Here is a 27,867-nt window from a genome sequence, read left to right as displayed (position 1 = left end):
TCTAGTCTAACTTTCTGGTTTGACCAGCAGTTTGTCTTTCTCTTCCAGCCAACACCCAGAGGTGGAGAGAATGAGCCAGAAAGAGGGTCTGAGGGCCAACTCCTTTCAGTTCACCCTAGAGGTAGAGCCCTTTCACATCCTGGGGGGCTCTATCCACTACTTCCGTGTCCCCAGAGCCTACTGGGAGGACCGGCTGCTGAAGATGAGGGCCTGTGAGGTCAACACTCTCACCACGTAGGGACACACAGAACACCTCATGTTCTCTTATACCACCACTCACTGCTGCTCTACTATGGAGAGATACTGAGAATGACTGCTTTATCTTTCAGATATGTGCCATGGAACCTTCATGAGCCAAAGAGAGGGGTTTTAAACTAAGGAAGATGTTTATATGATTTTGTGATGAATGTTTGATAAAGCTCTTCAGCTTTGTCTCTCTGCTTTTCTCTGTGTCTCTCGGGGCGTACATCAGCCTAGCAGCAGAGTTGGGGCTCTGGTTTATTCTGCGGGCAGGACCCTACATCTGTGCTGAGTGGGACTTAGGAGGGATGCCCAGGTTAGATGTTCCCAGATTTTAACATTTTAGCCCAGGTTGGTTTCATCTCCCTGTTGGATAGGTCCCCCTATACGACATCTCATCAATTTTTGTGATGCTCTTTTCCAGTGTGGTGTTATTTCCCTCATTGACTAGTCAGTTATTCAATCAGCTACATTGGTGTTTACAGTCAGGTCTCTGTAAAAGAGTTACAGTCCCACATTCCTTAGTAATGTGGATAAATAGAATTATAGATCTAAAGGGAAAAAAACTATATTTCTCACACACAGAGAGAATGAAAACAGTTATTTCCTGAGCTTCCCCCTTCAATGAGAGTCATTTGACTGACTCTGATCATCATCTAAAATTGATTGAGGAAGGGTAATTGATCCAGAAATATCCCAGTATGTACCACTAGGTTAACCCGATTATAGATATTTGGAAATCCATTAAACTCACACTGTTATGAAGCACATTAACAATCAATGCAGTCATTATGCATGAATGCCATCAGTGCAACCTGTATTTAAATGTAACTGCATACATAGTTGATAACATTAGAGTTAAGTATTGCTTTCTTCCTAGTTGGTTGCTGTGTGATCCAGACATGAAGTTGAGAACAACCTACCGAGGTTTCACAGAAGCAGTTGACTCCTTTGATCAACTCATTCCAAGAGTTGCACCATTTCAGGTAATCTTTTCTCACTTTCTCACTACTTTTCTATTAATTACACTAGGGTTTCCATTTTTCCTGTTAATTTATGGTGGTTGTTGATTATGGCTATCAAAATACAAAAATATTCTTAAAATGTGAAGCTTGGTGTTTTAACAATCCCAAAGGCTTTGAAAATATATGCTTGACTTATTCAGAAGTCATTTGAAAGCTCTCTTCTTATTTGATTTATTATTTAAAACTCTCAGTACTCCAAGGGGGGCCCAATTATAGCAGTTCAAGTGGAGAACGAGTATGGCTCTTATGCAAAAGATGTTGAATACATGCCATACATAAAAGAGGTAAGACAGTGCAGTGCATCTGCCTTATTACACACACGCACGCACGCACACTCTGTGCATCACTTTATCTTGATTTCACTACAACTATTTGCATTTGCAATAGTAGGATATCTACTTGGAAATATGAGCATGATTGAAATAAGATCCTTGTTCTAGACACTATTGTCCAGTGGGATAACCAGGATGGGCTGAAGCACGGGGGAGTGAATAGAGGTATTATACTGACTGGACAAACAGACAGACAGCTGCACAAAAGTAGAGCCTCTGGCCCATCTGACAATGCAGTCTCTGCCTAAACTGTAGTTGTTATTCTCCCATAGCACAAGGCCTCTGTCTGTGCCAAGGACAGATGTGTGTGTGTGTGTGTGTGTGTGCGTCAGGCCGCTAATGTTAGGCTTCATTAGAACTGCTCCTCTATTAGTTCCCTTTCCACTTGAAGCCTAAACACAAAGGAGATCGATGAGATGAGGGAATGTGCTGTTTACCTAGATACAGATTAAGCTCAGGAGAAAACAAGGCAAAAATAGGAACTGTTCAAATGCAAAGCAGTTTCCTGAGCATGGAAGTCACTGTAGCATCCCACTGGGCACACACTGGTTGACTCAATGTAGAGTACATAAAGTAATTGCATAATATACAGCAAGAAAATACAGCATGACAGTATCGCACTGGGCACAGACGTCAATTCGACCTCTATTCCACGTTGGTAATTTCAATGAAATGACATTCAACCAACGTGGAATAGATGTCGAATTGAGCCCAGAGGGATTCAAGTATCTGGATGCAATTCAAGTGAGCGAATGTATTGACTTGTGTTCAGACGATCATCTACTGATATTTATCATTAGATTCATCCAGCTCCAGCTTTGTAATTGATCAGTTATTCAGTTTCATCTGACACCTGTAGATAAAACAGAGGATATTAGCTATTTAGTATTAATCTGTGTAATAAATTGCTTTGAATCACAGTCTTGGGATGCCTATAGTCAGGGCACAGTTTTTCAGAAGTTATCTGATCAGCAATCGGAAAAGATTACATGCATAGACATAGCTATGCATTTAATCCTATCCGATTGCCAAAATCCAATCAGATAATAAAAATAAAAAACTGGGCCCTGATGTTCAAGGAGTAAATACTGTGTCTACAAGGAGTAACATATTTCGTTTATTTGTACTTCTCTGTTGAACATTCCCCTTCCCATTCTTCTAGCCCCAGAAGTTCAAGATGGTGATGGAGTATTGGTCTGGGTGGTTTGACCTCTGGGGTGACCTTCACCATGTTTTTGCTGCTGAGGGTAAGTCATATTTCCTCAAGCAGTAGGATCTCTTTGCCACACCGCATGAGTCACACTCAAAAGATTGGTCACATGGTTCTTAGCATATGGTCAGTTCTCCTTTGTGGTATGTTTCTGTCAGAGATGAATATGCTTTCCATGTGTGCTTGTTTCCAAGCCAAGCATCATAAACCAGAGTTGGTCTTTATTCCCCCTAAAATTCAATTAAGATGCACGTAGTCAATTTCAGCTGAACCAAGCTTTCTTTTGTATACTGTTTTATACTGTGTTATGCTTTTGTACTGGCCTTCAGTGTCTAGAACAGGGCTCTCCAACCCTGTTCCCGGTGAGCTACCGTCCTGTAGTTTTCACTCTAACCCTAATCTAGCACACCTGATTCTAATAATTAGTTGGTTGAACTAATTAATCTGAACCAGGTTAGTTACAACTGGGGTTGGAGCGAAGACATACAGGAAGGTAGCTCTTGTCACGGGCGTCCTCCTCTTCATCTGAAGAGGAGAGACGAGAAGGATCGGACCAAAATGCGGCGTCGTAAGTGTCCATGGTAAATCTTTAATGAAGAAAGTACTGACACTGTATACAAAACAATAAACAAATGACGACCGTGAAGCTACAACATAGACAATCACCCACCAACAAACAGTGCAACCCAGGCTACCTAAGTATGATTCTCAATCAGAGACAACTAATGACACCTGCCTCTGATTGAGAACCATACTAGGCCGAAACATAGAAATACCCAAATCATAGAAAAACAAACATAGACTGCCCACCCAACTCACGCCCTGACCATACTAAATAAATACAAAACAAAGGAAATAAAGGTCAGAACGTGACAGTACCCCCCCCCAAAGGTGCGGACTCCGGCCGCAAAACCTTGACCTATAGGGGAGGGTCTGGGTGGGCGTCTGTCCGCGGTGGCGGCTCTGGCGCGGGACGCGGACCCCACTTAACCATTGTCTTTGTCCGCCTTATTGTCCACCTCCGTGGCTTTCTAACCATGACCACCCCTCTCAATGACCCCACTGGACAGAGGGGCGGAAGCTCTGGACAGAGGGGCGGAAGCTCTGGCGCCTCTGGGCTGAGGGGCTCTGGCGCCTCAGACTCCGGCAGCAGCGCCGGACAGGCGGGAGGCTCCGGACAGGCGGGAGACTCCGGCAGCAGCGCCGGACAGGCGGGAGGCGCCGGACAGGCGGGAGGCTCCGGACAGGCGGGAGGCTCCGGCAGCGGCGCCGGAACGGCGGGAGGCTCCGGCAGCGGCGCCGGACAGGCGGGAGGCTCCGGCAGCGGCGCCGGACAGGCGGGAGGCTCCGGCAGCGGCGCCGGACAGGCGGGAGGCTCCGGCAGCGGCGCCGGACAGGCGGGAGGCTCCGGCAGCGGCGCCGGACAGGCGGGAGGCTCCGGCAGCAGCGCCGGACAGGCGGGAGGCTCCGGCAGCGGCGCCGGACAGGCGGGACCACCTGCAGGGAGGAGACAGAGAGACAGCCTGGTGCGTGGGGCTGCCACAGGAACCACCAGGCTGGGGAGACCCTCAGGAGGCTTGGTGTTAGGAGGCACCTGAAGGACCGGGCTGTGGGGGAGCACTGGAGCTCTGGTGCGCAACCTTGGCACCACTTCCCCAGGCTGGACAACTACTCTAGCCCGGACCCTCCAGAGTGCAGGCGCAGGTTGAACCGGGCTGTGGGTAAGCACGGGAGATCTAGTGTTTACTACACGCACCTCTCCCTTAGGCTCCACTCCCACATTCACCCGGCACGAGCGGAGCGCAGGCAGAGGACGCACTGCACCCTCCCAGCGCCCCGGAGACACAGCACGCAGAGCCGGCGCAGGATAACCTGGACCAAAACTGCGTACCGGCGACCAGACCCGCTGAGCAGGCACCATACGCCCTGGCTCGATGCCCACACTCTCACGGCACTTTCGGGGGGCTGCCCTATAGCGCACCGGGCTATGGGCACGCACTGGCGACACCGTGCGCTTAACCGCATAACACGGTGCCTGACCAGTAATGCGCTGCTTATAATAAGCACGAGGAGTGAGCTCAGGTCTGCTACCTGGCTTCCTACCACACCTCGTCTGCCCCCCCAAAATTTTTTGGGGGGGCTGCCTCTCGTACCTGTCGCACTGCCGTGCTGCCTCCTCATATCGCTGCCTCCAGCTCTGCTTTGGGGCGGCGATATTCCCCAGCCTGCGCCCAGGGTCCTCTCCCGTCTAGAATCTCCTCCCATGTCCAGGAGTCCTGTGATGCTGGCCGCTGTTTTTGCTGTTGTTGCTGCTGCTGCTGTCGTCGCTGCTGTTTACCACGCCGCTTGGTCCTTGGTTGGTGGGTGATTCTGTCACGGGCGTCCTCCTCTTCATCTGAAGAGGAGAGACGAGAAGGATCGGACCAAAATGCGGCGTCGTAAGTGTCCATGGTAAATCTTTAATGAAGAAAGTACTGACACTGTATACAAAACAATAAAAAAATGACGACCGTGAAGCTACAACATAGACAATCACCCACCAACAAACAGTGCAACCCAGGCTACCTAAATATGATTCTCAATCAGAGACAACTAATGACACCTGCCTCTGATTGAGAACCATACTAGGCCGAAACATAGAAATACCCAAATCATAGAAAAACAAACATAGACTGCCCACCCAACTCACGCCCTGACCATACTAAATAAATACAAAACAAAGGAAATAAAGGTCAGAACGTGACAGCTCTCTGGGAACAGGGTTGGACACCCCTGGTCTAGAACCTTAAAAATAAATGGAAACTGCAAAGCCCCTATTGTTAACCTACATGCACTGTACATGTGTGCAGCTTGTTAGATAAGAGTGACTCAGCCCCTCTCAGAAGGGAACAGTACAGTATGTGAAAGGGCCACTGACTAACCATTTAATACACACACACACCAATCACATAACACTGTAGCCACTGCTAGCTTTGAGATACTGTGGCCATATATTACACATTACATGATGGTGAATCCTTAAAAAAAAGCTTAATTTTCAAGATCTTCTCATTAGACAATGCATCACTGCAGTAAATACTTGTCAGTCGTCACACAGCTTGGCACACAGTTGTAGATGTGTATTAATGTCATGAAGATTCTCCAGACTGTCCTTATGTTGAACAACAGCCACTGATAACTCTGGTCCTCAGGCCTGGTTTTGTCCTCCTTTCATTGCCATCAGCATCCATGTCTATCTCGCACACACAGGATGCTAATCAAGTCGTGCTCTGTCACTCCATGCTTGTTATTCATTATCCCGCTGCCCTTGATTTAAATCAGTAAAGTCAGCTCAATTTGAATGTCTAATTAAACACGTCATTATGTGCTATGACAGGGCTCCCAAACTTTTTCACTCGGGGGTGGGGGTTTTGAGCTTATTTCCTGAAATTCGACACATTTTGTCATGGGGTGTAAAGAACATTTATCAGTTTTTAACGCAAATTTTATTGCAATTCTATACATTTAGTAAAGTATGTGCATTCAAGTGATATTTGAGTGACAAAAAAATTACAACAATATCGATGGGCAAAAAAAGCAACAACAAAAAACATTAGCTTCTTGGGCTAGTTGATCTGGACATTTCTGACAAATTATAAATAGCTCTCTAAGGTATGCAATGACTAACAGGACAAAATAAACTGCTGATGAACTACCCAATTTCGAATTTGCACCTTATGATTTCTAGTATTATGACTTTCAAGAGTAAGTTTAAAGACGGACTGAGTTCCTTGAAAAAACACACCCCACAGTTTGGGAACCACTGTTCTATGCAATATGTGTATGGTGAAGGAGGTGATTTTGAATGGGGATCTGGTTGTCCCTACAATGAGTTATAGTTAAATGTAATAAGGTGTGGCAGGGTTTTAATCCATATTGCAATTGAACTGAACACTTATCTCCCTCACTAGCTTTAAGCACCAGCTGTTAGAGCAGCTCACACATTACTGCACCTGTACATAGCCCAAACAACTACCTCTCCCCCAAATGTATTTATTTATTTATTTTGCTCCTTTGCACCCCATTATTTATATCTCTACCTTGCACATTCTTCCACTGCAAATCTACCATTCCAGTGTTTTACTTGCTATATTGTATTTACTTCGCCACCATGGCCTTTTTTCTTTGTCTTTACCTCCCTTATCTCACCTCATTTGCGCACATTGTATATAGACTTACCTTTCTACTGTATTATTGACTGTATGTTTGTTTTACTCCATGTGTAACTCTGTGTTGTTGTATGTGTCGAACTGCTTTGCTTTATCTTGGCCAGGTCGCAATTGTAAATGAGAACTTGTTCTCAACTTGCCTACCTGGTTAAATAAAGGTTAAATAAAAATATGGGCAATAGGATGCTTGGAACGAGGTCGGTTGCTTGTCAAATGTTATCATACTTTTTGTTTTACATTGGGCTACCTGCCACAGTTCTTGTATATAGAGGTAGAGTTTATAGCAATGGATATGATACAGCTCTTACTCTGTCTCTATACCCACCAGTAGTGAGTTCTCATTTGTTACCCTCTGTTTGGCAGACATGGTTGCTATTGTGACGGAAACCCTGAAACAGGATGCATCAATCAATCTCTACATGTTCCACAGACAAACACATTTTGGCTTCATGAATGGGGCCTTTGCAATTGCCACACCCATGCCTAAGCCAATGGTAACAAGCTATGGTACATTCTATTTGCATCTTTATATGACTTGCTGTCCACTTGTTTTATAATCAATGTGTTCTCATAGTTGATCTTGTTATTTCGCTTTACTGAAACATAACTCTGATAAGGACTTTACACCAGCCATTTATACAAGCAGGATTACAGTAATATACTGTCACTTTACTGTTAGTAAAGGCCAGTAGATGGTGCTGTCACTCCTCCACAGTGCTTGACCTCAGGCTGCATTTTAACACTCACTGCATAATTAATTCATCAGCTAATTAAATGCATGGGAAATGTAAATCAAAGACGGCATGATGGGTTTTATATCCTCTTTGCAACTGTTGACACTGTAATGACCTTGCTCCTCAGAGGAGAATGCCGTTGATGTCAAACATTAGTAACAGTGGCACATTGGCACCTGCTCTTCGACCTTCAAGTTTAACAGTAGTCTCTATTTACATTTTATTTCCTCCACTGCCTCTTGCCTCTATCCAAACTGCTGCAGCCGCATCTGTCAAGATAACCACAAAATATGTCTCCTGCTGGCTTGAGATGTTTGATAGGAGCAGAGAGAAACTCATCGGACACGGGAGGAGGTATCCCCGCCTCTCGCTCCTTGTGCCTCTTGCTGTTCTGATAGTGGCATTATCTTTTCAGATTACGATGCTCCATTATCTGAGGCAGGGGATTACACCACCAAGTACACTCAATAGGAATGTATTGAGCCGCTACGACAGTGAGTGTCGCCGTGAGGGGCTCTTCTTTGTATCGTTCTCCAAAGTCAGTTAGTAAGGCCCTATGGGGAACATTGAGTCTGTCTTGCCCAATCAGAGATGAGTATGTGTGAGATTGATGCTGGGTATGGTGGACCCCCCCCCCCCCCAGGACTATAGTACAGTAAGGATAGGAGGGGGCATCAGATTAACGGTTTAGGAACATCTCCCACCTATCAAACATACAGTCAGAACAATTTTACACGTATCCAGCCTAGGCTCCCGGTAAACTAAGATCTTCAGGGCTATCTTAACGCGTTTCATCCTTACGTTGTGCAGTATGTAGAACAATGAGCATTGGCCTGGATGAGAGCAAGCACTAAAGCGTAGGAGAGTGTCTATGTTCTATTCAGCACCACATATACATTACCTAATACTGTATTTAGATCCTACTTGATATCTGCTGTTTGGCTCTCAGCTCATGAGTCATGTATACCCTGTGTAAGTAAGTAGCCATGCACGAGCCATGGCTTTTGCGGGCAGGAGCCTATGACCTGTTTCTATAGCATCAGGGACCTGAATGTACAAGTACACCTAATTCTGTATTTAGAACCTACTTGATATCTGCTATTGTTTGGCTCTCATCTCATATGAGTTTTGTGAGGAATGCGTAACCTGTGGTCACAGACTAAAACATTGTCTATAATAATTGTCCATGAATAGAAGGAAAATACTTTCAATTGAATATCTAAGACTTGGTTTAATAACAACATTAAATAGTCTTGTTCTTCAAAAAGGACAATAGTCGGAGCAAATCAAACTTTATTTGTCACATGCGCCGAATACAACAAGCGTAGACCTTACCATGAAATGCTTACTTACAAGCCCTTAACCAACACTGCAGTTCAAGAAGAGTTAAGAAAATATTTACCAAATAAACTAAAGTAAATAAATAAATAAAAAGTAACACAATAATATAACAATAACGAGGCTATATACAGGGGGTACCGGTACCGAGTCAGTGTGCGGGGGTACAGGTGAAGTGGCTATGCATAGATAATAAACAGTGAGGAGCAGCAGTGTACAAAACAAATGGAGGGGGGTGGGGTCAATGTAAAAGTCTGGTGGCCATTTGATTAATTGTTCAGCAGTCGTATAGCTTGGGGGTAGAAGCAATTTAGGAGCCTTTTGGTCCTAGACTTGGCGCTCTGGTACCGCTTGCCGTACGGTAGCAGAGAAAACAGTCTATGACTTGGGTGACTGGGGAATAGATGTTGTCGTGCCCTCTTCACAAGTGTCTTGGTGTGTTTTGGACCATGATAGTTTGATGATGTGGACACCAAGAAACTTAACTCTCTACCTGCTCCACTACAGCCCCGTTGATGTTATTGTGGGCCTGTTCGGCCCACCTTTTCCTGTAGTCCACGATCAGCTCCTTTGTCTTGCTCACATTGAGGGAGAGGTTGTTGTCCTGGCACCACACTGCCAGGGCTCTGACCTCCTCCCTATGGGTTGTCTCATTGTTGTCGGTGATCAGGCCTACCACTGTTGTCTTCTCAAACTTAATGATAGTATTGAAGTCGTGTTTGGCCACATAGTCATGGATGAACAGGGAGTACAGGAGGGGACTGAGTATACACCCCTGAGGGGCCCCAGTATTGAGGATCAGCGTGGCAGACGTGTTGTTGCCTACCCTTACCACCTGGGGGAAGCCTGTCAGGAAGTCCAGGATCAAGTTGCAGAGGGAGGTGTTTAGTCCCAGGGTCCTTAGCTTAGTGATGATCTTCGTGGGCACTATGGTGTTGAACGCTGAGCTGTAGTCAATGAACAGCATTCTCACAAAGGTGTTCCTTTTGTCCAGGTGGGAAAGGGCAGTGTGGCGTGAGATTTGCGATTGTGATCTGTGGATCTGTTGGGGCGGTATTTGAATTGGAGTGGGTCTAGGACATCCGGGAGGATGCTGTTGATGTGAGCCATGACCAGCATTTCAAAGCACTTAATGGCTACTGACATGAGTGCTACGGGGCGGTAATCATTTAGGCTGGTTACCTTCACTTCCTTGGGCACAGGGACTATGGTGGTCTGCTTGAAACATGTAGGTATTAGACTCGGTCAGGGAGAGGTTGAAAATGTCAGTGAAGACACTTGCCAGTTGGTCAGCGCATGCTTTGAGTACACGTCCTGGTAATCCATCTGGCCCCGCGGCTTTGTGAATGTTGACCTGTTTAAAGGTCTTGCTCACATCAGCTATAGAGAGCGTTATCATACAGTCATCCAGAACAGCTGGTGCTCTCGTGCATGCTTCACTGTTGCTTGCCTTGAAGTGAGCATAAAAGGCATTTAGCTCATATGGTAGGCTCGCGTCACTGGGCAGCTCGCGTCTGGGTTTCCCTTTGTAGTCCGTAATAGTTTTCAAGCCCTGCCACATCCGACGAGCGTCAGAGCCCGTGTAGTAGGATTCAATCTTAATCCTGTATTGACACTTTGCTTGTTTGATGGTTCGTCTGAGGGCATAGTGGGATTTCTTATAAGCATCCGGATTAGTGTCCCGCTTTCAGCTCTAGCCTTTAGCTCGATGCATGTATTCCATGGCTTCTGGTTGGGATATGTACGTACGGTCAGTGTGGGGACGACGTTGTCGATGCATTTATTGATGAAGCCGATAACTGAGGTGGTATATTTCTCAATGCCATTGGATGAATCCCGGGACATATTCCAGTCTGTGCTAGCAAAACAGTCCTGTAGCGTAACATCCGCGTCATCTGACCACTTCCATATTGAGGGAGTCACTGGTACTTCCTGCTTTTAGTTTTTGCTTTTAAGCAGGAATTAGGAGGCTAGAATTATGGTCAGATTTGCCAAATGGAGGGCGGGGGAGAGCTTTGTATGCATCTCTGTGTGTGGAGTAAAGGTGGTCTAGAGTTTCATTTTTTTCTCTGGTTGCATATTGACATGCTAGTAAAAATTTGGTAAAACTTATTTAAGTTTGCCTGCATTAAAGTCCCCTGCCACTAGGAACGCCACTTCTGGAAGAGCATTTTCTTGTTTGCTTTTGGCCTTATACAGCTCGATGAGTGTGGTCTTAGTGCCAGCATCGGTCTGTGGTGGTAAATAGACTGCTACGAATAATATAGATGAGAACTCTCTTGGTAGATAGTGTGGTCTACAGCTTATCATATGGTACTCTACCTCAGGTGAGCAATACCTTGAGACATCTTTAATATTTGACAGAGCAGTGGTTAAAAGCCAAGGTAATACAACAGCAAGAGTGTGAAACTACAATTTGCTCCATAAAAATACTCTGCTTGTAAACACAGAATGCCATTTCAGGGCTAGGTGATTTCTGCCACCCATTATCCACTTTTGAACATATTGGGAGGGGAGCACTTTCCAACAGTAACCCGAGTGGCTTCAGGTTTCTCAGTGCTTCAACACCTTAAAGAGTGCTGGAGGACATCTCTTAGAAAGCAGCAAACAATCACCTCAAACATTTGGAAAAGGGAGGATGGGTATGATTGTGTGATGTACTACCAGCTGCTGTCAAGCTCAGATGCTTTCCCAGAAATTATCTTAAAAGCAAGGGTTATTTCCTGAGTCACAGATGTTTTCCACTTCTGTATTGATCTAGAGTTGTCATTTGTCACATACCACTTTTATGCAGAGGTCAAAATTATCATATGAAATGATTATGTTGTGACCAAAATAAATTGATGTAATTGTCTTGTAACTGATCATTTATATTGTTACCTAGCAACGCTAAATCTGAATAAACAGTTTATTTTCAATATATTGCTAACAGTTAGGGGCTCTATTTGAACAAACCTAACGCAATGGTAAATCTAAGGGCAGGCGGTACCGCTATAGGTTCAGTGGTATTTTTGATATTTTCACTATTACTATTATTGGCGCAGTTGCTGGCGTTGGCGCGAATGGGCTGAGTTTTGATGATTAAATAAGTTGTGTGTGTGTTGAGGCTTTTGCCCATTACTGGCCAATCAGAAAACATGCTAAACATGGCGAAATATGTGGTTGCTTCAAGTTGTATATCTACGGTATTTTATGTATTACCTTGGAATCAATTCCAATGTTAGTCCGTTGTAGTTTGTTAACGGCTTACAGAAACGAAATAACAAAATGTAGACCTATCTTTGCTAAATACGTTAACTTGAACCCATTTGCAGTCCACATTGTTCTAAGTAATTGCATGGCTTCAGTAGCATTCACACTAGGCCTACTGTACATTGCATTTTGTCTGAGCATGGACATGCCAAACATTGTCAATAAGCAAGATTAATTTAATTATTGAATAGGCCTAAAAATAGAAAAAATCTTTTGAATCAAATTCTAAACAAAACAGCAACAAGTTGTTATCAATAGATACACTTAAAGGCAACATAATGTCTCCCTGTGGGCATATAATATTAAAACAACGCAGACTATGGAGAGTTTTACGCACATCCAAACTTTTCACAGGAGCTGGATAAAGATCCATTATAAAGAGAACGCAGGAATGTCCACTCACCGTTAAACTGCCTCCAAATAGGCGTATTATTTATGAACATTATTGAAACCATTTTACAGATCACATCGCGTTCACACATCTCCAGAAGTTGCATAGCATGCGCGCTACGGACGTTGTAAACATAAAACCAGGAAGGTGAATCATTCTAATAAGATTGTTTGTTTTTCGTAACATTTTATTACAACGAATCTTTTTTACTTTAACAACAATAAATAAATACATGTAAAATGAATTGATATCATAAAATCAGCAGGATAAAAAGACACTCATTGCTGTTAAACCAGCAGTTATAGTAGTCCTAAGGCAGGGCTTGGGTTTTGAGCATACTGTATGAAACGGAAAACAAACCATTGTTACATGTTACAGATAACTTCTAAATACGAGTTTCACCGGTATTTACCTGAGGTTCTCATATCTCGTTTCCTGATGGGCATGAAAAGTAGCCTACATGGAGGGGGTTTTACGCATGTCCATAACGGGACCTACATGGCTAAAATAATGTGGTCCTGCCTATAATGCATAGACAAAAAAGGGAATGTCAGCTCAGTGATTTACTCCTCTCAAACTTTATATTTTAATAATGCTTTTGTGATTAAGATTTTTTCCAAGTGGTCTCAGGAGCCAAACCCTTTATCGAAAGTTGACTACTTCGCGATTGCATTGGGCAGGGGGGAAAAAGCCTTAATTGAGAAGAGGGGAAGCTATGCTTGGTTTTTACCCAAATAAAATTAAATAGCGAAAAGGCATTAGTTTTTATGTTTCTAAATACTGTACGAAGTATACAGGCACCATAAGCACATTCGACTACTCTTGTTCCATGCGCATAAAGTCAGTGTGCGTCACGGCTGGACAAGCTGCGTTCCGCTGTCAATTCATGCAATAACCATCTGCATTACCACTAAAACCTGCTTTAGGTTGATCGTAAATATCCCTACCAGCGGTGCCTGAAATTAGCACTTTTGATCATGTTTTAAGGACGCGTCTAAATTATTTCCACCCCTCCCTTCTGAGTGCTAGCTTGCTTGATATAAGAGGGGTAAATTGCCGAACCTTTCGTTAGGCCTGGAAAATGCTAGTGCACCAGATTCTACATCAAATCAAATGTATTTATATAGCCCTTCTTAGATCAGCTGATATCTCAAAATGCTGTACAGAAACCCAGCCTAAAACCCCAAACAGCAAGCAATGCAGGTGTAGAAGCACAGTGGCTAGGAAAAACTCCCTAGAAAGGCCCAAACCTAGGAAGAAACCTAAAGAGGAACCAGGCTATGAGGGGTGGCCAGTCCTCTTCTGGCTGTGCCGGGTGGAGATTATAGCAGAACATGGCCAAGATGTTCAAATGTTCATAAATGACCAGCATGGTCAAATAATAATAATTACAGTAGTTGTCGAGGGTGCAACAGATCAGCACCGACGAACATGACGAACTTGCTAACTACGGTGCTTTTGACACTAGTGGCGCTTTAACGCCGGCCGAAAATAGAGCCCTTTGAGTGCATTGATGTTCCTAAAACCCTCTGCTCATGTTGGAAAGCTCAAATGTTCCATTTCTGTCTCAGAAATTATTAGAACAATATTAAATTATTAACCTATTATAATTAATATAATATTTTTATTTACAATGTACTAATAAAATTAACGTTTATTTTTTTTCTTGTTTTTGGCCAAAAGTAAACATCCAGAGAGCCTCTGTATTGGTCCATAGTGAAATAGCCTACTTTTGCGCCTGAACGTTAGTTACTGAATATCTTCACAGAAAATTCGGAGTGTTTTTAGCTGACATTTAATCAATGCAGGCAAACTTTTAGCAAGATATTCAAACTAAATAAATTGTCCCTGCCCCTGCCGGGTGCCAACAGATGCAGCTTCAGCCTCAGCAGCCCTGTCTCCCCATCCCCATACCTCTGAACCAGCCCTGTCTCCCCATCCCCATACCCCTGAACCAGCCCTGTCTCCCCATCCCCATACCTCTGAACCAGCCCTGTCTCCCCATCCCCATACACCTGAACCAGCCCTGTCTCCCCATCCCCATACCCCTGAACCAGACCTGTCTCCCCATCCCCATACCCCTGAACCAGCCCTGTCTCCCCATCCCCATACCCCTGAACCAGACCTGTCTCCCCATCCCCATACCTCTGAACCAGCCCTGTCTCCCCATCCCCATACCCCTGAACCAGCCCTGTCTCCCCACCCCCATAACCCTGAACCAGCAGTGTCTCCCCACCCCCATAACCCTGAACCAGCCCTGTCTCCCCATACCCCTGAACCAGACCTGTCTCCCCATCCCCATACCCCTGAACCAGCCCTGTCTCCCCATCCCCATCCCCATACACCTGAACCAGCCCTGTCTCCCCATACCCCTGAACCAGACCTGTCTCCCCATCCCCATACCCCTGAACCAGCCCTGTCTCCTCATCCACATACCCCTGAACCAGCCCTACTCCCAACTGAAGGAGGTGAGCAGCATTGTGTTGAATCACATGTCAGTTTGCATAATTGCAGGTACTGCAATGCATTGAGGACAGGAATGTGATTCTCCAATGCATCTCACTTGACACAGAGGCAGCCAATATCAGAGTCTTAGAGATGGATGGGAGTCTCTCTTGTCTGAGGCAACACTGATTGCTACGCAAATGGATGTTCCACCTCAATTTAGCAAGGAACACAGCCGCCAGAGGAAAAGGAAGAGATTCCATGATGAGACCTCTCAAGAGGAGACAGCTCAGGGCAGTGCAGCAACGTATTTTCAGAACAGTGTGTTTTACTGCTATGGACAACATAAGTGACTTGGGCACTAGGTTCCACACCACTTCAAAAATTGTTGAAGAATTTTCTGTTCTGAAAGTTGGGGAGATTAGTGAGGATAAAGTCCCTTCTGTGTGCCAACCACTGATCATTAATTATTCCAGAGACCTTACACCTGAGTTTCAAAATGAAGTAAGACACCTGAACACTGTATATGCTGCCACTTTCCCCCCTAACTTGTCCCCCCTTGGTCTCCTGAATGCAATTTGTAAGATGCAGCTGCAAAGCATTTTTGGAAAAGTGTGCATTGCTTTACTTATATTTTGCACACTGCCTGTGACTGCTGGTGGCGAGAGAGCTTTCAGTAAGCTTAAACTGAAACTATTTTAGGTCCACTATGTCCCAGGACAGGCTTTGCAGTCTTGCCATGCTGTTCATTGAAAGTTAGTTAGCTAGAAAGCTGGACTTCAAAGTCTTAATCAGTGACTTTGCTAGCAAGAAGGATTGGCACTGGGCTCTTGGTGAGTAAGGCTGAGCAAGGACCAGTGATAACTGTTAAATGGCATGGCTATGGATATTGTATCACTACACACATGATGTCCACAGGCTGAGAACAAGACTGAGAACAAGATAGATCTCAAGGTAATGTCTCGATTGCCATAAAAATGGTTGTGCACAGTCAAGACCCCTTGTGGAAGAAACCTATTGATTTGGTGATCACTTGACCTTTCCTCTAGCGCCACCATCAGGCATTTTCATTTCCATTTCGTTTTCCATTTCCACTTTTACAGCTGCTTATTTTCTAGTTGGTATGTATACTTAGTTAAAAAATCGGCTGCTGATTTTATTTGGTTTGTTATATCATTCTATAGATGATTAATGTTAATTTATTTTAATTGAGGAGTTTAAAGTATATTTAAGTTATATTTATTTCAAGTTATTCATTAATGTTAAGAGAATTTTCAATTCAATAATTTTACCATTACAATTACAATTAGACTGTAAAAGGCCTTTAGCACATTTCTTATAGAGGGTATCAATCAGTCTTGTATCAAATAGTGAATTCCACTGGATGCAGAATGTTGCATGCATGTCTGCACAGTTTTATATTTTCACAGCTCACTGTCAGTAAATATCATACAGTAAATATTGGACTACAAGAGAGTTGCAAGCCTGCAAAGGTAGTTATTTAAAGCTTTGAATGGGTCAATTGGGTTCTGGAGGTGTGTGGTTACAGCAATTATGCACGGTTGGTGTGGCCTGTTGTGGTGGGGCCCAATGTGATATCGTTTCAGGGGGCCCAGAATCCCTGGCAGCGCCCCTGCTCAGGTGAGAAGCTTCCTGAGGTTTCCTCTCTCCAGGCCAGGAGAGTGTATGAGCCTGTCATGATTCAGCAGCATCTGTCACTATGGGACAGCCTGCAGTTTACTGAGAAGTTGAGCCGCTAGAATTGGTTGTATACTGTATCCCTAGAATTGGTTGTATACTGTATCACTATAAATGGTTGTATACTGTATCCCTAGACCTCCTTACATGCTCTCTTCATTTTTATTTTGTGGGCAGATGCAGCAGCACGTCTGGTACTTGCTTAGACCATTAATTATTCACTAGCCGCTGCTGTAATTTGCTCCCTTCTGAGACAATTATTTTCACAACATCTAGATCCAGACACACTTGTAGAAAAAATTTATTTCAGATTCATGGTAATTGGCTGTCTAAAAATAGAGCTTGACCTTTATATTAAATATACAGTGCCTTCAGAAAGTATTCATACCCCTTGACTTATTCCACATTTTGTTGTGTTACAGCCTGAATTCAAAATTGATTTAAATATATAGTTTTTCTCACCCATCTACACACAAGTACCCATAATGAGTTATTGTGTGTAGATGGGTGAGAATATTGTTTTTTAGAAATGTTAAGTATTCAATATTCAGATGAGTTACACATTCCCATGTGTAACTCTGTGTAGTTTTTGTCGCACTGCTTTGCTTTATCTTGGCCAGGTCGCAGTTGGCCTAACTGGTTAAATAAAGGTGGGGGAAAAAACCTGAGTCAGTACTTTGTAGAAGCAGTTTTGGTGGTGATTACAGCTTTGAGTCATCTTTGGTATGTTAGTATCAGCTTTGTGCACATCTGGATTTGGGGATTTTCTCCCATTCTTCCTTGCAGAGTTTCTCAAGCTCTGTTAAGTGCGATCGGGAGTGTTGTGAACAGCAATCTTCAAGTCTTTCCACAGATTTTCAATGGGATTCAATTCTGGGCTTTGGCTGGGCCACTCAAGGACTTTCACATTCTTGTTCTGAAGCCATTCCAGCGTTGCTTTAGCTGTATGCTTGTGGTCATTGTCCTGTTGTAATGTAAATCTTTGCCCCAGTTTAAGGTTTTTTACACCCTGAAACAGGTTCTCATCAAGGATGTGCCTGTGTTTTTCTCCATTCATTGTTCCCTCTGCCCTTACCAATCTCCCAGTCCCTGCTGCTGAAAAGCATCCCCATAGAATGATGCTGCCACCACGGTGCTTCACGGTAGGGATGGTGTTAGACGGGTGATGAGCTGTACCTGGTTTTCTCCACACATAGTGCTTTGCATTCAGGCCAAAGAGTAACATGTTTGTCTCATCAGACCATATAATCTTTTGCCTTATGCTCTGAGTATTTCACGTGCCTATTTGCAAACTCCAGGCTTGCTGTCACGTGCCTTTTTCTCAGGAGTGGCTTCCGTCTGGCCACTCTCCCATAAAGCCCATATTTTTTAAGTGCTGTAGAGACTGTTGTCCTTCTGGCAGGTTCTTCCATCGCAGCCAAGGAACTCTGTAGTTCTGCAGTGTTCATTGGGTTCTTGGTCACCTCCCTGACCAAGGTCCTTCTTGCTCGGTTGCTCAGTTTGGTCAGACGGCCAGCTCTAGGCAGAGTCTGGGTAGTTCCATATTTTTCCATTTCCCAATGATTGACACCACTGTGCTCTTAGAAACTTTCAACACTCTAGAAATTGTTTTATACCCTCCCCCAGATATACAGTGGGGCAAAAAAATATTTTGTCAGCCACCAATTGTGCAAGTTCTCCAACTTAAAAAGATGAGAGAGGCCTGTAATTTTCATCATAGGTACACTTCAACTATGACAGACAAAATCAGAAAAAAAATCCAGAAAATCACATTGTAGGATTTTGAATGAATTTATTTGCAAATCATGGTGGAAAATAAGTATTTGGTCAATAACAAAAGTTAATCTCAATACGTTGTTACATACCTTTTGTTGGCAATGACAGAGGTCAAACGTTTTCTGTAAGTCTTCACAAGGTTTTCACACACTGTTGCTGGTATTTTGGCCCATTCCTCCATGCAGATCTCCTCTAGAGCGGTGATGTTTTAGGGCTGTTGCTGGGCAACATGGACTTTCAACTCCCTCCAAAGATTTTCTATGGGGTTGAGATCTGGAGACTGGCTAGGCCACTCCAGGACCTTGAAATGCTTCTTACGAAGCCACTCCTTCGTTGCCCGGGCGATGTGTTTGGGATCATTGTCATGCTGAAAGACCCAGCCACGTTTCATCTTCAATGTCCTTACTAATGGAAGGAGGTTTTCACTCAAAATCTCACGATACATGGCCCCATTCATTCTTTCCTTTACACGGATGAGTCGTCCTGGTCCCTTTGCAGAAAAACAGCCCCAAAGCATGATGTTTCCACCCCGATGCTTCACAGTAGGTATGGTGTTCTTTGGATGCAACTCAGCATTCTTTGTCCTCCAAACACGACGAGTTGAGTTTTTACCAAAAAGTTATATTTTGGTTTCATCTGACCATATGACATTCCCCCAATCTTCTTCTGGATCATCCAAATGCTCTCTAGCAAACTTCAGACGGGCCTGGACATGTACTGGCTTAAGCAGGGGGACACGTCTGGCACTGCAGGATTTGAGTCCCTGGCGGTGTAGTGTGTTACTGATGGTAGGCTTTGTTACTTTGGTCACCAGCAGGTCATTCACTAGGTCCCCCCGTGTGGTTCTGCGATTTTTGTTCACCGTTCTTGTGATCATTTTGACCCCACGGGATGAGATCTTGCGTGGAGCCCCAGATCGAGGGAGATTATCATTGGTCTTGTATGTCTTCCATTTCCTAATAATTGCTCCCACAGTTGATTTCTTCAAACCAAGCTGCTTACCTATTGCAGATTCAGTCTTCCCAGCCTGGTGCAGGTCTACAATTTTGTTTCTGGTGTCCTTTGACAGCTCTTTGGTCTTGGAGTTTGGAGTGTGACTGTTTGAGGTTGTGGACAGGTGTCTTTTATACTGATAACAAGTTCAAACAGGTGCCATTAGTACAGGTCTATGAGAGCCAGAAATCTTGCTTGTTTGTAGGTGACCAAATACTTATTTTCCACCATAATTTGCAAATCAATTCATAAAAAAATCCTACAATGTGATTTTCTGGATGTTTTTTTTCTCATTTTGTCTGTCATAGTTGAAGTGTACCTATTATGCAAATTACAGGCCGCTCTCATCTTTTTAAGTGGGAGAACTTGCACAATTGGTGGCTGACTAAATACTTTTTGGCCCCACTGTATGTCTCATCACTCTACGGAAAGTTTCTTGGAATTCATGGTATCTTATATAGACAGGTGTGTTTCCTTCTAAATCATGTCCAAACAATTGAATTGGCCACAGGTGGAATCCAATAAACGTGTAGGAAATTGGATGCACCGGAGCTCAATTTGGAGTGTCATAGCAAAGCGGTGTGAATACTTATGAGATATTTCTATATTTCAATTAAATTTGCAACAATTTTCAAAAATTATGTCTTCACTGTGTCATTATGGGGTATTGTGTGTAGATGGGTAAGAAAATCAATTTTGAATTCAGCATGTAAGACAACAAAATGTGGAATAAGTCAAGGGGTATGAATGCTTTCTGAAGTCACTGTATCATGTAATGTATAATCATGTCCAATTAGAAAGAATGTTTTTGTTGTTTTGTCCTGCTGTAGCCCTTGAAGTCAGAAACCAGTCAACATGGAGAACTCCTATGACTACACTTTATATGAGACCACCATCAGCAGTGGAGACCTTCTGAACTCCAGGAACAATGTTCGAGACAGAGCCCTGGTGAGTACAGACAGACACCGCTACATGATATTATCACATGTAATTTTGTCATGATATTAGAAAATGTCAAGTACCCTATGGTGCACACACTGTCAGTAAATTATTTCTACTAATAAACTTGTCTCGTCTTCTAGGTGTTTGTGGACTAACTATTTGTTGGAGTTCTGGACTATAAGATGCTGGAGTTTGCACTGCCTGATGGGAAGGTGTAGTGATAGTGTGTTTCGGGCAAAAAGTAGCCTAGCGGTTATAGTATTGGGCCAGTAACCAAATAGTCGCTGGCTTTCGAATACCTGAGCTGACAAGGTGAAAAATCTGACGTGCCCTTGAGCAAGGCAATTATCCCTGATTTGCTCAAGGGGCACCGTACTACTATGGCTGTCTCTGTAAAACAAACATTTCCCTGCAGCTATCCGGTGTATGTGACAATAACACATAATTTTATTCTATTCAGTCTATAGGTGTGCTGCTGAGCTGCTTTCTAAACTGGCTAGTTTATATTCAACACCACATGATAGAGGGGAAAGCTTCTGTTGATGCTGATAAATGCGGTAGTCACTAAGGTGCCAGGATTAAGCCAACAGAAAGTTTTCAGACAAATGTTGTTCTAACAAAGAGGAATCGCAATCACTAACTTTGCACCTGCCTGTTATTGAAAAACAAGTCCACGCTGCTTACCCTATCGCACAGAAGCAGATTGGACTTGATCAATTATTATCTTCAGTTCAACTGAAAGCCACGTTTCCTCTATTGTCTCTAGTTAGTCTACTTTGCATTGTGGGCTGTAGATAGTACGTCCAATTGTTTCCACATCTTTTATGTACTTTCCATTGAAGGGGGAGAGGACATTGAGTTTACTTGTGGAGAACTCTGGGAGAGCGAACTGTGGTCAACTCCTAGATGAACAGCGTAAAGGTAATTCGATAGTTTTAACTACTGTTTCTGGGTCAGTGATAGCCTTGTGGTTGTATAACTAGACACATATATTGGTAAATCCTTTCAGAATTGGTGCTCAAAAGCAGCTAATTAACCACAATGTAGAAAATCAAAGGCCGCCTTATTTCAGCCTTGGCTTATTTTTCAGGTCTTGTCGGAGACATTGAGTTGACCAATACCCCACTACGAGACTTTATCATTCATAGTCTAGATATGAAGCCTGGCTTTGTAAATAGGTTTGTACTGATCATGAACATCTTTCAATTTCCGTCCCCATGTTTATTTGTTCTGAGTCTGTCATTGCTCCTGCCTAGCTCAGATTCTGTTGATTATCTTCTTGGTTCTCGCTGAGCATAGAAATACAATGCCAGATTGCAGAAATAACAGATTTTTCATGTGGTTTCCCACTACCATGTTAAAAACCCATTATAATCAGCTGAGAAATTAGCGCTGTCTTGAAAATGCTTGCCCACTAAGAACAACACTACATCTAAAGATCAGAAGTGGAATAAAAACATTTATTTTTCCACGACTGAAGTCATGCCATTGTACACTCTCACAAATGATCTCGTTACATTAATAAATATGATGAGGAATCATATTAGTCAGTGATTTCCTGTGTTATAATAGGGTGATCTCCTCCCATGTTTCAGACTGAGTGCAGCAAGCCAGGGTTCTTCCAGGGCATGCTGTATGTGGACGGCCATCCCAGAGACACCTTCATCAGACTTCCTGTGTGTAAAGCAGCCCAACAGGGTCTGTGCTTATGAAAGAGAGTCCCACCTGTCCATACTTTTTATTGATGTGTAGTATAGTAGGACTATCTGGTTTATTGTTAGCTAGTGTAGTAGGCATATCACACATCAGACCAACATAGTGATGAAAGAAGGTCCTAGAGAAACCCTAAACTCTGACATGCTGACCAGACCGCTCACGCACGTGCTAATTTTGTCCACCCACACCCAGGTTGAAATATCAAAACAAACTCTGAACAAACTATATTCATTTTGGGACAGGTTGAAAAGCATTAAACATTGGCAATTTAGCTGGCTGTTTTGCTGTTGCTAGCTAATTTATACCCTGGTATATAAACATTGGGATGTTATTTTACCTGAAATGCACAGGGTCCTCTACTCCGACAATTATTCCACAGATACAAAGGTAAACCGAGTTCGTTGCTAGTAATCTCTCCTCTTTCAGGCTTCTTCTTCTTCTGTAGACTTTATATGGCATTTGACAAACAATTTTAAAGTGCATTACCAGAACAAGCTGGATTAGAATGTGGACCTCAGTTAACCTTTCAATCATGCTCTAAAAACCAATGAGGAGATGGCACGTGGGTATATGCTCCTAAAAACCAATGAGGAGATGGGAGAGGCGACTTGCAGTTCATCAAGCGTTACAAATAGAACCAAGTTCTATTTTAGTCACTGATTAGTGAATTCCATTCATAGGGCTGGAGTAAAGGAGTGGTATTAACCAACGGGCAGAATCTTTGACGCCACTGGTCCATCGGTCCCCAGAAAACCCTCTACCTCGCTGGACCTTGGCTTAACTGAGGAAATAATCAGATGTTGATGCCGTAACTGTTACTGCCTTTCTGTCTAACTAGTTCCCTGGAAAAACACCCTACACAGGAGTTCACTCAGATGCCTCTGTTAGGAACATCACAGGTCAATAGTTTTGATGTACAGTTGCAGTGGGTTTGATGATATTGAACTTGGCAGTGCTTTGTGGGAATAGTCCTCAGGCGACTTCTCTTCCCTCTGAACATGTTGGTTCCACGCCTCGGCTGTATTGACCTCTGCTGTGATTCAAAGCCTTTTGTTGATCTCAGGTCATTGTGTTTGAGGAGCAAGAAGCGGATGGTAAAATCCAATTCGCCAGAAAGCCTGACCTTGGAATGACTGTTGACGTATAGTGAGGATGGCCTACTGGAATGGAGGTATGGTTAGGAGTTCCATCCTCTCACATTTTCACACTCTGCCTGCCATCAGGGACCTAGCTAGATAGCTACTCAGAATCGATGCACATCACTGCACATGGCATTTATTTCCTGTCGGGAAGCCCCACCCTCTGAATGATCCAGACTAATAAAGCATCATACTAGAGCTTGAAAATGTAACTGTGCCTTCATTATATATGATGGGCCACTGCAGTATCTGTACTGCAATATCTGTTTTGTACTTGTTGTTTGTGCATTACCATTCCATATGTGTATTGTGAGAATTGTGTCAGAGATACTAATTTAGAGATTTCAGGTATTTTAATGTATAGGTGTTTGTCCGGATTCAAGGACACATCTACTTGATATTGTATTTCTTTGAATGGACAATTAAAACAAAAACACAGATTGTTCTTTTGAGATTAACCAGTGACGTGTGATGGTGAATTAAACTGAACCATCAGTGCAGTGGATACTCTCAAATACAAAGACATTTGTCAAGTACTTCACTTTTCAGTTGTTTATTTTTCTTGATAAATGCCATATGGTATCTCTGAGATGGAGTCTTGAGGAGAAATGAACAACCTTTAGAGTTACATGCAGAAGAAGTGATTCACACAAGGATGGAAGATGACTGTGGATCAAAGTAGGTAAAGGAAGGGGAGGAAATAGTGATTTGCCCTAGTATGAGCCATCACCTTTGTTACATTATGTATGTACCACTACGAAGCTAAACACTGGATAAGGCTGTTCCATTACATTAAAGCCGTTTCTGATGGTCAGAACAGTATCGCTCGTTGATCGAACTGTGAGTGTGAGAAAGCCAGAAATGGAAGGAGAAGTTTGAGTTTTGTACCGTCAGAGTACTACAGCTAACTTATGATTATTCATGTGATTACAACAGTGTAGGCGCAAGCTCCATTAAATATGAAATTGCACTTTCATTATGTATAACTCATGTCTTAGTGTTTTCTGGGTTCATCTCTGCTGGGCTCTCTAGACAGGCCCAAACATTTTTCCTAAAATCACACGAACATGAATGAACACAATCAATTCTAAGAAAGTTATTGAAAATGAAGGCTATTGATGGCAATTGAAGTCAGAGCAATACAGAATTAATGGTAAATAATGAAATGTTGTGTCTCAGTTGTTTGGTGTTGCCCACGAGCTTGTCTGTGTGTGGTTTCTGAACCTCAGTGGCTGAGAGGCAGCGATGAGAAAAGAGGGTGGGGGCAAACATGGACAAAGAAATGTTCAATTATAATTCAATTTGACAAGAGGACATTCATACTTCAAATAAATACATAAATAAATATATTAATTTAGATTTTCACATAAATAGACAGACTTCACTTCACATTTTGGAGAATGGAAACAGATCAGAAGACATTGATTATTTCCTAATGATCTTCATGGTACTGCTGTGCAATCCAAAGCCTAAAGATGAGGTCAACATGAACGTTAACAGCCACGCACATTGTTTGATCTCAAAACATTCGGTTTGACTTCCTTAATGAAACAATACTATTGAATAGAAATGATCAGAAATTCCATGTTGGTATGTCCACTTGACCTGATGGGGGAGCATATTTTTGTGGGGAGCCATATCTGATTGGGGAACAGTACCTGATGGGAAAAGCGTATCTGATCTCATACTACTTTGGATAAGTTAATAGGCCGTAACTATCCTGGTCATTAATATTCCTTTTTCATAGTTTGCCATTAGTGTTTTCCCCTACATTTCAGGTATAACTGAAGGATCAATGAAGAAATTGAAATGGACATGAAATCTTAATACTGTAGCTGAAGGTGTAGCTGAGCATGATTAAATTCAATTGTGCTTGTCATTAAGTTTTGCCTGCTATTGCCAAGAATTGTCACAAACCTAACTTCAACCCGTATATGGTACAGTTTTGTCAGGGCAAGAAACTAGGATCGAGAATTCATGGATAGAATGGTGTTGCAGACCGGGGTTCTAGCATGAGGTATCTTGCTAGTAGTTGTCCAAAGCAGAGGATCTTCTTCTAGTTTTCATGTTTTTTTATATTTGATTTGTCTTCTTAATCGCCTACAGTTCATAGACCCATTAATGAATGACGGATGTTTTTTGGAAACATTTTAGCATGATTCTGTCTACCTCTGATGAAACGGAGGTTAAGTATTCAGCAACATTTCTACACTGCACTGGGCTTATAGATGTAGCACAAATATCTAACTTACGTAGGCAATACGCACTGTGAACCTGGATATTTATGCAGATTTTACTGTATATCTCGACTTGTACTGTCAGTGCCTTTAGCTTGGATAATGTCAATTGCTTCATTTTGTCCTACTCTATTAGTTAGCTACTGTGGTTTTATAAACCAGCATACTATATGGCCATCTGCCAAAGTGCTCATCATTGGGTAATGTGAATACTGTAACATGGTTACGTTAGGTTTAACCCAACTTGGTGATGTGCCGTTATACTGTCCATGTCATGTGATGGAAAAACAGGAGAGAACATGTGCTATGCCAGTTGTCATACAGTGAGGTGTTATTGGCAATGCCTAAGTCAATTCTTAGTTTAGATTTTTACATTGATATAAATACAGTTGTTACATTTGATCTAAGAGGACCTTACAATGAGTCCTCTAATTGTTCCTGTGTTAAATTAGTATGTACACGTGTTGCCACTTAGGAACACAGTCACTGGTGCTTTTAAGTGTTAAATTAAGTTTTGGGACGTTGACCTGTAATATTGTGTGCCTCCCAGGCATTAGGAGCCCATCTTGATGTCAGTTATTTCAAGTGAATAGCTTCAGTACACACTGAATTACATGTCTGAGAATGACACTGAAAATGGATGGTGCCACATCTTTAGCTTTCAAAATGGAGGCAAGAGTCAAGTCAATAGTATTGAACTAGCAAGAAAATGTATTTAAACACCAAAAACAAACAAATTAAATAAAAGCAGACAGTTTTAGTTATACAAAAAGGACATTCCTTCCCTTTTGAAATTTCAGTGTTTGCTGAAAGTAGAATTGATCTTCTGAGAGATGACTTGTTCGGATTCTCCATTATTGTTCGGTCTGAAGACGTGGAGGACATTTCAGTACATGTCTATTAAAGGTGTCCAGGGGCTCAGTGTTCAATCAGATCCTCCAGTCTCTTACAGACCCTACTAAGATCTCAGGATCTCATCCCCTGCCCTGTAGATCCACGTCTATAGAGGGAAAGACAATGGAAATCTCATTAGCCTGTTCAGGCCAGTAATGTTCCATCTCATTGGCTGCCTAACTCCCTCTCTCCCTGCAATGTTTGTGTTGTGCTGTCTCGTGTTAGGACACTACAGACGCAGTATGGTACCATGCAGGTTCCGAAAGCATCTCCCGTTGATCCTTAATGACTCAGGTCTCACCGTCTGCTTGATGTTGGTGCTGCTAGCAACAATTAACCTGATAAATATTGCCATCTTGAACTAATCTGTGCTTTAATATGATACATTTGTACTGTTTTAATCTCAATATTAAAAGTGTTTAGTCTCAGTCAAGGGGATTAGGATTTTGCTCCCGAGGCAGTCTTTTCTGAGATGATTAAGACATGAACACTGTTTGCACTGGGAGATGGCCTCTTTTTCTTCTCATGGTCCATATTAGACAACCACCTGGAACAGATAGTAGGGACTCACTGAGAAATTACACGCATTCATAATTAAGTCAATTTGCAGTACAGATCAATTGGATGTAATAACGCTTACAGTTATTGGTGACCTTCTTAGCCCAAAAATGTGGGTGTGAAACAATATCCCAAAATGTGCTTATCATTGGGACGCTTACCATTTTCCTGTTCGCCAGAGGTCCTAAAAAAAATAAAAAGTAAAATAAGTCTGAGATGTGACCTCATTTGAATAATTTCTCTCTTTACCACTGCCCGAGGAGACAACGTCAAATCTCCACGTTGGGGTCTGTAAATCCTTTTTTCCCCTCATTTACAAGGACAGGTTTTTCTGTCCTAGTGTGCCAAACGAGAATCTGTAGAGAAATATCAGAGAAAAGAATCAGCATCAGGCAACACTCTCTCGATCGAACACACACCCATTCACTCATCCTCTCTACTGATCCCATTCACTCTTCCTCTCTCCCGATCCCATTCACTCCTCCTCTCTCCCGATCCCATTCACTCCTCCTCTCTCCTGATCCCATTCACTCCTCCTCTCTCCTCTGTCATGATGTTGGCCTGGGGGATAGGTTTATGACAGTCATAAATACCTCTTCCCCCCTTTCTCCTCTCTAACCTACTGAGGTTACATTTCAAAAACCCTTGGTTAACATAGAGATTATGGGAACATCAGTAGGTGGGGGGAAATGAACTATATTCTGGTAATCCGAACAATTGAACATATGCAGTGGTACTT

General features: G+C 42.9%; 2 protein-coding genes across 11 annotated transcripts in view; one reads left to right on the top strand and one right to left on the bottom strand.

Annotated features, from left to right (window-relative positions):
* Nucleotides 1-53: 53 nt before the first annotated feature.
* Nucleotides 54-24,028, top strand: LOC109909459 (beta-galactosidase-1-like protein 2). 2 transcript variants are annotated; one of them, XR_004203945.1, is made up of 9 exons: nucleotides 54-234; nucleotides 473-556; nucleotides 1,121-1,226; nucleotides 1,457-1,549; nucleotides 2,760-2,844; nucleotides 20,473-20,590; nucleotides 20,725-21,505; nucleotides 21,675-21,762; nucleotides 22,180-24,028. XR_004203945.1 is itself a non-coding variant. In XM_031795575.1 (7 exons), exons 1-6 carry the CDS (start codon nucleotides 71-73, stop codon nucleotides 20,556-20,558), a joined length of 618 nt encoding a protein of 205 aa, XP_031651435.1. In that variant the 5' UTR covers nucleotides 54-70; the 3' UTR covers nucleotides 20,559-20,590; nucleotides 20,725-24,028. The 2 variants fall into 2 exon arrangements, 1 of the variants encoding a protein (XP_031651435.1); XM_031795575.1 differs by having other exon boundaries at nucleotides 20,725-24,028.
* The window catches only part of LOC109909216 (galactosylgalactosylxylosylprotein 3-beta-glucuronosyltransferase 1), a 109,218-nt gene continuing 105,327 nt past the window's right edge, over nucleotides 23,977-27,867 (bottom strand). For 6 of the 9 annotated variants that reach the window (XR_004203940.1, XR_002257740.2, XR_004203942.1 and 3 more), the window contains 2 exons: nucleotides 27,290-27,484; nucleotides 23,977-27,117 (listed from right to left, as the gene is read on the bottom strand). Coding sequence is in view for 3 of the 9 variants with exons in the window: in XM_020508264.2 (XP_020363853.1) it covers nucleotides 27,398-27,484 (87 nt within the window). In the remaining 6 variants the exon portion in view is untranslated. Of the gene's footprint in view, nucleotides 27,485-27,867 lie in introns of all 9 variants that reach the window. The other 3 variants (XM_020508264.2, XM_031795573.1, XM_020508263.2) reach the window with 2 other exon arrangements.

This window comes from Oncorhynchus kisutch, linkage group LG18 (genome assembly GCF_002021735.2).
Source record: "Oncorhynchus kisutch isolate 150728-3 linkage group LG18, Okis_V2, whole genome shotgun sequence".
Classification (NCBI taxonomy): domain Eukaryota; kingdom Metazoa; phylum Chordata; class Actinopteri; order Salmoniformes; family Salmonidae; genus Oncorhynchus; species Oncorhynchus kisutch.
Note: the sequence above shows the minus strand (reverse complement) of the source record. Positions and strands in the feature narration are given on the sequence as shown.